At 40.9% G+C, this 11,781-nt stretch overlaps 1 protein-coding gene across 1 annotated transcript; it reads right to left on the bottom strand.

Moving 5' to 3' along the window:
- Nucleotides 1-5,804: 5,804 nt before the first annotated feature.
- Nucleotides 5,805-9,468, bottom strand: LOC131890834 (probable glutamate receptor). The gene is made up of 2 exons (XM_059240273.1): nt 8,701-9,468; nt 5,805-6,946 (listed from the first exon to the last, which is right to left on the bottom strand). The coding sequence occupies exons 1-2, from the start codon at nt 9,350-9,352 to the stop codon at nt 5,817-5,819; spliced, it is 1,782 nt and encodes a 593-aa protein (XP_059096256.1). The 5' UTR covers nt 9,353-9,468; the 3' UTR covers nt 5,805-5,816.
- Nucleotides 9,469-11,781: the final 2,313 nt, after the last annotated feature.

The following is an 11,781-nucleotide window of genomic DNA, read 5'->3' as shown; positions in this document are numbered from 1 at the left end:
GAATTCCACCCGTTTTGCAGAGTAAACCTCATCAATGATGATAGTGACTATTCTTTCCCGCTCTGATAACGAGGAAACCCGTTGTTTCAGACATTCTAGACTGGATGGGGATAATCTAGTGTCAACATTCAAAGCATTGGAGACCTGCTTGAGATTTTCACTTGATGGAAGTGTCAGGAGGTGCTCTTGCATGAGCTGCCTGTACAAAGCCAGAAGAGAAATGGATTGCCACATCATTGCTTTGGCCATAAGAGAGCCAGAGTAACGCCTCCGCTTGGCATCAACATTTAAAAGTTCCAATTGTTCAAGGATAAAGATGAGTTTTTGATACTTCAAATACAGCAATATATTGCATTCGTTGTCGCCTTATGGATTTGAATTGTACCGACTATGACTTGAGTGGGCCTTGGATTTGTGGAAACAATGATCTAATACAAATTACCATTAAAGATGTTAGGAATCTAATTCAAAATCGTTTTGAGTCGAAAAAAATACCATTTGTGTGATGTTGGATCAATGCAGACAAGTCATTACCTGCATTTTTCGAACGGTCCAATTTGATAAAAATAGCGCAAAAAATAGATCGTATACAAATGTGGAGTCACTGTTTTCACTCCTCGCCTATCAGGGTGACCACATTTGGCTTGTCACCATTCTTCTCGATGAATTTATTTTCTTCATTTTGATGCAGAAATCCCCCTTTTAGTCTTTTAATCGAACTGTATTTTGTTTTTTAAGCTGTTGATTGGCAAATTTGACCCAAAAGAAAAGAGATACCTTCCTCTGTTATTAATTGAAATTTTCTCGGTTTGGTCTCGCTCGCTCGTGCTTGGAGCGATTCTTCTGACGAAGCGACAAAGTCTCACACAAATCGCAGAAAGTTGGAGCAGGTTCCAAGGCCAAACTGTGAGCCTGTGTGGCTCAAATTGTGCTGTGAGTCGCAGTTTTATCGACGCATTGTGTGAAAATATGTGTCGTGTAACTGGACCATAATTCTATTGCAACTTAAATTTTGACGAGTGTTGCTAAGAATTGAGGAGATGGTGAATAAATATTTGCGCAGCACCTGGGTGTAAAAGTGGATACGCAAGCCAACCCAAGGACTCAAAAATCTCATTTCATGTTATACCCTGTTAGATTTTGCATTTTCCTATGAACTCTTGTCCTATGAATCTATAACCTCTTGGCTAATTGATTGATTGCTCTCCTTCGAACATGAATAAATCGACACTTGAGTTCGGGACTTCAGCCTGTCCAAAGTTGTTCCTGTCTGTCAAATTATAATCCAGCATGGCGCAGTCGGTGTGAACCGCCCTTTAGCGGAAGAACCCACTCCCACCATTCCTTCCCGTTGGTTCGGTAATCCATCAGTGCCCTCCACTCAATGACAAAGCTGTTTCATTGTGGGGCCAGATCCGGGATAGTACCATGGCGACCGCAAAGGCTTCAATCAGAACGCACAAAGGTCATTTCACGAGGGAGGAACGGTTTTTCACGGATGTTGTGGCGGGCGACAATGTGGACAAGTTGTTCGTATACGGCCTGGTCAACAATTTACAGCAACGAGTGGCTGCAGTTGCTGAACTTTTTGACCAAGTGGTGCAAGATGATCCAACGTATGCTGAAGAACAAGACTCAGTTCTTGAAGATCTGATGAGAAGGCTTGGAGTGGTTGGACGAATGGCGTCATCCTTGAAGGAGAATTCATCCGACAAAAATCAAACCCCACCTTCATCCGTGCATAGACAACAGTTTTGGGTGGCCAGTGATCTCAAGCCCTCGGCATTAACATCGGAATCTATCCCACCTGAGATGCGGGTTTGGATTAGCCAATTCAGAGCTTATTACTCTGCGTCCAAAATGGATCTTCTTGGGCTTGAGGAGCAGAGGGCATATTTTTTGGCAAGAATTGAAGGAGAGCTTCTCACAACAATATCTGGACGCATCAGAAGCCATACCATTAATGAATGCTTCAGTTTATTAGAGGATCGTTTCCTGGAATTATACCCCATCTTTGGACGTCGTCTAGCATGGAAACAGTGCAAGAAAAAGCAGTCGCAGAAACTCGTTGACTATTATCATCAACTACGAATTATTGGAGATGAGGCCGAAATCGGAAAAATGACTGTGGATGAGCATCACATGTTTGAATTAATTTTTGCATGCCGTCACGACACCGACTTGTTCGTGAAGCTATTGGAACTCAGGGATCCAACGCTGGAAATGGTTCTAAGCACGGCTACTGCCTTTGAGTCGGCTCGAGGAATTCGGGAACAGGCCGTACCACTGACGACGTCCGTGGCGGCAGTTATTGATCAAAGTGTGTGTGATTGTTCGTTATGGACGCACTGGACATTCACGTGTGAGCTGTCCACTCCGTGACGTTGTTTGCCATGAATGCGGCAAGGCAGGGCATCTGGGGCGTGTTTGTCGTCAACGCATTAAATCAAGGGAAAGATCATCGTCCCGTGAAAGGCCGAAATTCCGGGAGTCAGCCTATGCCCACGATAGATGTCGCGATGGATCACACCCAAGCCTCAGGAACACCCAAGCCTCAGGACAATGTGGATCAATGCCGTCCCCAGAAAGAACTAGAACCCTTGAAGCATTCAACTCTCTGTAGTTTGCACTTTATTGAGACTGATTTCATCACCGAAACGCAAGATCAAACCAAATTTCGAGCTCTAAAAACCGGGCCAAGGGCCTTCTATGGGGATGTTTACGCAAGCTCTGGCAGGTTCGTTTGTTTGCTGGTACCAGTGCTAGCTAGGCAAATTTGGGGCTTCAAACACGTTTTTGAGAGGCTGACCCCTCTTTCACTGTACTATGAGGAAAGGTCAGCTTCGTGAAAACTAGTCTGAAGTGCCAAATTTGCATCGCTGGTATTGGTACCAGCAAACAAACGAACCTGCCAGAGCTTGCGTAAACATCCCCATAGAAGGCCCTTGGTCCCGTTTTTAGAGCTCGACATTTGGTTTGATCTTGCGTACCGGAGCTTGCCTAAACGTCCGAATACCTTCGACGCCTCAAGCAGGACTCTATCCCTTCACAATTTCCCAATATCCCCAAATACCTTCTCCAAGGCTGACTTTGCTCGACGGTCAGAGTCTACCTCCAGGTAAGAGTTCTCAATGTCCGCCCAAAAACTTTCATATGAAGAGCCGAGTGAACAAGTTCGCAGACCCGTTAGCAATCGCAATGCATTGAGCAATGATTGTATTTTAAAAAGAATGCTCTTTTTAAGCTCCGAACGATTGAAACAACAAGGTTGACAGGCTGAAGAAGCTGTCTAACTATTTTTGGAACAATACTCAGCCCCTCCAAATACTCCATCTTTTCTTTTCATTACGAGCCACACGGAAAGTCTTGTGTTAAATTTTGTCTCGAAATAAGAGAGGATCTCGCTTTTGCCTTGTGGTATGCGTCACAGTTTTCCCACTCGCCAAACTACCTCATTGCATGCAGTTATTTGTATTGTGATAACTTATGTTCCAGGTGTAATAGCCCCCTTACCCTGCACGAAATATGTTTTACGTTCTGCACTCCAGAGGACGCTTTGTCATTCAGCCTTTACCAAATACAGGACCGATTGGGCCAAATCCTTGTTATTGAATTTTAATGCGTTTGTGTTGTTTTTGACTAATTCTATCAAAATCTTATGCGGACTCTGACACTGCCTATCGGAGCTATATACGAATGATGTGATGGCTGGGTTCGCTGGCCGGCCGAGGTTCGCCCCTCCAACCCTAGCACCCCGAATTAGAAAAAATAAGAAAATGGTATGTTGTGAAAGTATTTCATGCTTTTCAAATTCAAATCATTTAAGCACTCAGCTCTGGTAACAGAAACCACTAGAGGTCGGAAATTCCATTCATTCCATCTTGTACCACCCTGTCCACAAGATGGCTGAAATTAAGGGCTCTGTGCCGTCTGAAAATCCTTTCCATGTTCAAAATATTGCCAAAGATACCAAATGGCTCACCCATTTCCCTCGGCCTCTTGCCGGCCTTCAGCAGGCCCTTAGTTTTGGTTATGACATCAAGACTGTGCTCACTTATATTTTTGAACATTGTTTTGGTGGCAAACAATGGGAGGCTTATCAAATGGCTTAAGGCTAAAATTAGCTCATTGGCAGCACAGCACTACTGAATGTGTTCAATAGTCTTCTTAATGAATCCTTGGGGTTCAAGGTAAAACAAATCCTTGAGCGGGAACAAACATAGTCAGACAAGGCCAAAGTAGCCCTGAATTTCTTTCCAGCCAATATTTCTCCTAAATTTTGCCTAAACATGACCAAAACTTTTCAGTTTCATCGAAAATTCTTGATTATATTTTTTTATCGTTAAAATTTTTGAAAATGTTTTTGCTCCCAAATGGTCAAAATAATTCAAATTTAATCTAACCCCAAAAGTATCTCTCCGAACCCCAGTGGTTTCTATTGCCAGAGCTGAGTGCTTAAATAATTTGAATTTGAAAAATATGAAATACTTTCACAACATATCACTTTCTTATTTTTTCTAATTCGAGGTGCTAGGGTCGGAGGGGCGAACGTCGGCCGGCCAGCGAACTCAGCCATCACATCATTCGTATATAGCTTCGATAGGCAGTGTCAGAGTCTACATCAGATTGGTCCTTACTCTATGGGCGTGGTTAGCGTCTAAAAGTTTCCTTGAGAAAGGTCGGGGAGGAGAAACGAATCGCTCTTGTGCTAGGAAACTGCGCTGACCTCTACACCACGTCTCCTCCCTTGAAATAATTTATGATGCTGTTTAGCCAACTGCAAACAAATATTTGACATGTATTTATATCATTTTTTTAACTTCGAGCTTCACTGCCCAAGTTTCAAATTTCAAAAGCCATTACACATGATCTCCCGTAAGATTGGTACTCTTTTAGACAGGAAGTAGTTCAATGTTTGGAAATCAGTGACTTTTGTATTGTGATTTGAGGTGGCAAATAGTTTGCATTTCAGTGCAATAGATTTTGAACAATTTAATTAAGCTTCACTGTTGATACTCATTAGTGAAAAATGTTGACACGAAGTCTTCAACGGCTAGGGATTAGGACTCCTTGAAGCACAAAAAAAGCTTGATGGGGGAGTAAAACAAAAAAATCTTGTCTAATTTTAAGAAAAGCAATCCGTAACGCCTTATATCTTTTTCAAGTAACGGTTGTGTAACGCCCTTCCTTTTTTTGACCAAAGTGATTGTTACTGTCATTTGTTCCTTTTATTGTGGAACAACTAATGCCATGCATATTGCCTCTTATACTTTGGACATTGCCCTAAGACTTTAAAAACGGATCACACGGTTTATAAGTTAAAACACTTCGAGGCCATCAGATTTGCCCAGAATTTTCGACCATTGCTAGGTAATTTTGGTCAACTTGCATGTATATCTTTAAAAGGAATGAGGTTGCGTGCCCAGGTAAGTGCCGAATTAGACATGCATGGTCATGAATACTCGTCACTCGTAAGAAAAACTTTTACTTGTGTTCTTAACCGAAATTTCAAATGTGGCTAAAGTTTGGTGTGTTCCAAATTTAGAACATAATTTAGAAATCTCCGTTCGTGGCTGGATGAATAGAAGGATTTTGGTACTATCGTCCACTAAAAAGTGAAGGATTTTCACAATTTTCTAAAATTCAGTTGAAAGGTTAAGAAGCTTTGGAAAATTAGCCCTCCAGATTTGACTACAAATCAGTTCAAATCATTGTTAAAAAGGTCACGAACCTTCATAGACACATAGTACTACTACGACACCAAAAGAAAGATCAATGATATCGGAAAAACTATGTTTTGAGCATGACCAATATAATTACATATTAAAGCTCAACCGTCTCAGACGATTTTCACAAAACGAGAGGATTAGAGCAAAGATTATTCCGCACGCGAGCACGACAAAGGCCGTGAAAATATTCTCATAGCTAATTTCTTTAAAGTTCTGCGTGTCACATGATATTGTTGTGAGCACATCCAAGTATGAGTTTTTGATCTTTTCGATTTGTCCCGATTGCCTCATCAATAGGATTTTAGAATTGAACAGATGGATGTAAGGCGACCCAGGTGTAAACGGGAACCCGATGTAGTTTTTGAAATAATCTCGAGACTCTGTAACAATGGAACACGGATATCCATCCACATACATCATGCTTATTCTGTCGGCAAAGAAAACATAAGACTCATCCAATCTCATTTGATCCACAGCTGCCTTGGTTGATCCTTGTAGCGCTTTGGGGTTTTTCTTAAAAAATTCCTTATTAACCTCGTAAGCCACCTTATTTTGGGTGTGACTGGAATCCGTAAAGTAAGCGGAATAGGCCGTGTCCTTTAGAACCATCGGTCGAAAGCGACCATTGGTCAAAAGATCCTCCAAGGATTTTATAGGAATATTGTACTTATCAATAGCTAGCAGAGACACTAAAATAGCGTTGTAGCTCCAATATACCAACGCTCCGAAGATGCAGAAGGAAAGGAACAGAATCCTCGATGAGAGCTTCACTGGAGCCTCTGGAACACTCAAACCCCCCACTGCCATGAGTGTGGAACACAAGGACTCAATGTAGTTCCTGTGACTGATTTGCTCGGCAAACTTGAGCGACAAATGAAATCCAATGGCTACCAAAAGTAAGCCAATTCCCAAACAGGTCCAAAAATCCGGAGAGAACACGAAAATGAAGGTGGTCCAGGAAATGGCTTTCTCAGGCCGCATGACAAAAATCCGGGCTGAGGACTCAAACATTCCGATCCCGAAGTCCACAACCTTACTACGCAAGTGGGTTATGGACATGTCTTGAACGGCCATATCCACTTCTCCACGGTTGACGGCCCCGATCAATCCCAACCATGTGCCGTTGTCCAAATGAGTTCCGTAAGACTCGTGTTCTTCGTAGCGAGCAGATATGTTTAAGGCGGAAAACAGTGTCTCCGCGATTTCATAGACTATTCCTGAAAGGATAGGGAAAGTAGGCTTTTATGTATTTCACGAGCTCCAACGAAACACAAACGTGTTAGCAAGGAAGATCTTGAAACCGAGTTGCCACCATACTCTCCAATCTGTTGTTATTGTGATGCACAAACGATTTTCTCTTGATTTTTTTCGGATTTTAAACTTGTGTTTGGGAATAATTCTCATAAAGCCACATCATGATAAATAAAGTATTTTGCCTGTTAATGAGTTGCATTTGGCTACTTTAGGGCATCACTGAACATAGGATTGGCCAGGCATCATTTGCATTTGTTTTTTCACGGGATTTTCTAATCACAACAGGGAATGTAAGCCCCAGCACTATAAGGGCCCTTAGTTGCAACTTCAGACAGCCGAAACAAAATGGGAAGACGTAGATTGCTAAATAAACTACTCGTGTCGTGCCATGAAAGCAGTTTCATTTCCAAACATTATGTGACTCAGGTCACTAATTATTCATAAGAATTTGAAAGAATTCGCCAAAGGCAACACATGCACATTAAAATTCGAAAACGATGAATCGGCCAAATTGGCCCCTTATTTGGTAGAGGCTGAGTCACAAAACGCGCTCTGATGTGCAGAACATAAACATTTTGGGGCTATTAGAATGAATGGTTATATTTAGTCACAGACTTCTAGAAATATGGACTGCGAACAAGCTTCCCGCCAAATTGGCCTGCTCCTGGTCATTGTAACCCTGAGCCACTTTTCGAGTTAAAGTAATAAATTAAGAAACGTAGATCTCGTCAATTAAAGGTCATTTTATACCGTTTACTTATAAAGCGGATCATTTCAAAATTATGTTGTCAAATGCTTATGTAGCTGACCAAGAGCAGGCTGAAAATTCGATTTCTATGTATTGTTTACTGTATAACTTTGACCATGTCTCCTGAGTTCCCTATGCATAGGTTTGGGCTCAAATTTGGCCATGTTTATCTTTTCAACAAGATCTTGTATTCGTATGAAAAGCTTATTTGTAAAAAGATGAACGACTTAGGAGATACGATATTTTGGCTTCCGTTCCCAGTCCACATCTCTAGAAGTCCGTGATTTAGACTACTTTTGAACCTTTGATTTTTGTATGATCTGTGGTCTACCAACGAATTTGAGTTGGCAGACCGAGCTAGTCCTTGAATCTAGGGTTGATCTGGAATGCTATCTAAAAATTTGTCCAAGTCTGACTTGAAAGATACAACCGGATCGACAAGGCCTACATAAGCCCTACGAATATTAGAGGGAAGAAAATCAAACAATGAAGGAGCCAAAGAAAGAAGAGATGTGGACTTCATTATTCGAACTAGCCTGGATTCTCGAGGGCTTGAAGGTGCTCTCAAAACGCACATTAAGCCTCTATGGTCATTAGAATTGACCCTAAATCCTGGGTTGGGAAAAAGCTCATGAATGCTTTTGAAGACGTACAGTATCAGATACCTTTCGTATCTTGTCTGAACAGTGTACAGTCCCAACCTTTCTAACCTCTCCCAATACGAAAGCTCTCTCATTACTGTGATGTTCTAAGTGAAACATCTTTGGACTTGTTCGATCGTTTGCTCTTGATGTTCTGTTTTGAAAATCCCACCATTGATTTCCCAAAATTAGAGCAGCTATTGCTTTATAATAAACCAAAAAGGTGAAATGAGAGCATTTTTCAGGTCAAGTGAAAGAGAATACTGGCCGAAAACTGTCCAAAACGTAAATACAATTGTTGTTGTAGCAGATAATATTACTTTCTCACCCGTCAGGTTTCCATTTTCCTCAAATATAAAAGGTTTTGCAGTGGCATAACCCACTCTTAATGTGAGCTCTTCCAGATTATCGCGTCTCTCCCAGGTCAGCTGGCTTTGGCTCCAAAACATTTCATCTCGTCCCAATTGGGCAATCTCGATGGTTTTCAATGGAAAGTCTCTCGATATTTGGTACCATTCTACAACTGTTCGATTGATCACGACGTATAATTGGGTATCCAGTCGAAGAAGTTGAAGCTGAAGCATCTCGTCCTTCATTGTGTCCAGTGTCGCCACATTGGAAAATATCAGTACCACATTGTTAACCAGGTCCACCGATTCCAAATATTTCAGACGGGAGAGGAAGTCATTAGTGACTTTGGGAATAACATACAAGGTCATGTCTCCATCATAAGAATAGTTTCCGATTGTTTGGAATGTGGAAAGACTTTGAAATACCAGATTTAGATGCGAGTCCATTTTGATTCGACGGTAGAAAAGAATGGACTCCTCCATTCGTTGATCCTCAAGCTCCTCCAAATCTGAATCGATCCATACGATGTCTGTCACAGTATAATCTTTAAACCCTGCCACAAACAGACCCGTCAATTGAACCATGTCATTGCACAAAACCACGTCCACCAAAAGCAGTACCATCAACATGGTCTGTCTTTGAAACACCCAATACTGCGTTGGATTTGGAACGTTCTGGAAGACATTACAGTCTTGGCCATAGGTTCCAGATATTGTAAGGAGCTTGTATTTATCAATCCCATTGCCAACGCCACTACCCGATCCAGCTCATTTATTAATAAACAGCCTTACCCATAACAATTGGTCTTAGGGACATTACTCATCAAGAAACTAGAATAGGAATCGACATATCAAAGGGCACTCGAAAGGCTAAAAACTATGAACTAATCAATAAGTTCAAACTGGTATAAGGTAGTTACGCTTGTAACTTTGGCCTAGCATGCAATTTCATACCAGGAACTACTGCAAAAGGAAAATGGCTAATTAGCCATGCTTGTTTTTTGCCAATAGAACAATAGCCCAATGTTTGATGAACTGGATGTCAGTCGGTGAATTATTCAGGTGCCCCACGAAATATTGAATATTGTACGAGGGCCAGGGAACTCAAAACATCGAACAAGAGGGACATGGTTGTCTATGTTACTTGGATTAGGAATACCTAAACGTATCCCCAGCATGTTCATGAATGGACAGTTAGCTTTTCAAGATGTTTATCAAGGCAAGCCAGTATCGACATTCACCAAAGGTCATCTGTTATGGCCAAGTCGCCTTCTGGCAAAGTGAGAACGTCTTCAAAAATGGATGGAAGCGATAAGGTTACAAGAGGGTGTTTTCCTTTTTTCATCTGTCATGATTTAGCCAGTCTAATTTTTGCAATTCTTTCTCACAATATAAACATAATCGGCAATGACAAGGTCACAGATGGCAACCTCCATCAAGCTTTTTTCCCTCTAATTGAGGCCAAAAATTGGGAAAACAGATCACACTGTCACCTTGCAAAGTCACGTGAAAGTGATAACTTGGATCACTAGTTCAGGTTGTGGTAAAGTTTCATAATGTCAGAGAAGAGAGCATTTCTTGAGTTCCATGAGATGAACATAACTGCGCACAACATTGGTCCATTTTGGTGGATGTTCTTTGGTCAAAGAGGCTAGTTATCAAAGAACAATGATTATTAATTCAAGGTAGCTTAAAATCATTATGTGGTTCACTTGAATATCTTGACCTTTCTGTATCGATACCTACGTACACACATGAGTAACATTGGAATACTTAAACAGAATCAATAATTCAACCAGAGGTCTAACCACTAAAGCCCCTCATCTTCAGCAACTGCGAAAGCCTTTGTGCTGTACGTTATACAATAAGTTTCATAAACATAAGGTATGTTTCGATCGACCCATCCAAAAAAAGAAACATTTTACGCATACACAATGTAATTACAATATCTGAGGATGTCAGCCTGAACTGAGGCTTGCTCCTTCCGTTTCCGCTGATTGTTTTCACCATCTTAGTGAAAAATTCAATTTGAGCCCCATCGTAATCACATAAAAGTTCTGTATCTAGTATTCCTCATGATAAGGAGTATTTCATTTAACCCACCCAAAAGTTATAGTGCATTTACACGATATATATTTGAACACGTAATTTGACAAACAATTTCGGAATTGTTAGACATCTGAAAAAGTAGACTAAATGTATAAGGGCCCTTGCTTGCAACGTCAGACATGCCAAACAAAACGTGAAGAGGCGAGTTAGATTGCTAATGGTGCATTTAGACGACACTTTATTTGACACATATTGTCGTCACATAAGGCTTTCACATGACATATTCTCGAACACATGGCCACATATTTGATTTGGAACCTGCTCCAATTTTCTATGATATGTGAAACAATTCTGAGGCAAGGTCAGGGCAATCGCCCAACGCAAGATTAAGCGTGACCTTAGGGATAGATACAATTGCAATTGGTATTTTTTCACGATCCTCAATCCTGTTTGGGATGAAATTATTTAATGACTAAAATTCAAGTTTGAATGTGTTCAAACTAACAGCATTTGCGAGAAATTTCAAAATGCATTTTGACATAACTTTGAGTGGTCAGATATGGTCTCCCTTGGAGTTTAACGATTGACGGACACAGAGCTCCCATTTAAACCAGTATGACCAGCAATGAAGTAAATCAGATGCTTTGGTTTTATCAAACAAGTTTATTTTTAGTATGAGAAAAATGAAACAATTTACCCTCTTGATTATTCTGAAGTAAGTCACTTTGCATTGCAGGAAACGTTGTCATAGACTGACAAATGAAACCAATTGAACTTTTCATATTTTTTCAAACTTTTCATTTCGGTCAACTAATACTCCTACCTTTGTCACCTGATCGCACCGCATCATTGAGAAACAGTAATCTCGTCAAGGCCTGGTGTGTGTAAATTCTCTGAATCTCGATTTGTGTCACATTGCCAACTTCTCGTCAAATATGTGATCTCAATATGTGTCAAAACAAGTGTCGTCTAAATGCACCATAAGTAAACTACTCGTAACATCCCCCCCC

The sequence above is a fragment of the Tigriopus californicus genome, chromosome 11, assembly GCF_007210705.1.
Source record: "Tigriopus californicus strain San Diego chromosome 11, Tcal_SD_v2.1, whole genome shotgun sequence".
In the NCBI taxonomy this organism is placed as follows: domain Eukaryota; kingdom Metazoa; phylum Arthropoda; class Copepoda; order Harpacticoida; family Harpacticidae; genus Tigriopus; species Tigriopus californicus.
Note: the sequence above shows the minus strand (reverse complement) of the source record. Positions and strands in the feature narration are given on the sequence as shown.

Bases quoted from the DNA above. Each gene is read 5' to 3' on its own strand.
- LOC131890834 (XM_059240273.1), bottom strand. From the start codon at position 9,352: ATGTTGATGGTACTGCTTTTGGTGGACGTGGTTTTGTGCAATGACATG. The intron at 6,947-8,700 runs GTGAGAAAGTAA...CTATCCTTTCAG, and splicing joins GGAAAATGGAAACCTGACGG to GAATAGTCTATGAAATCGCG.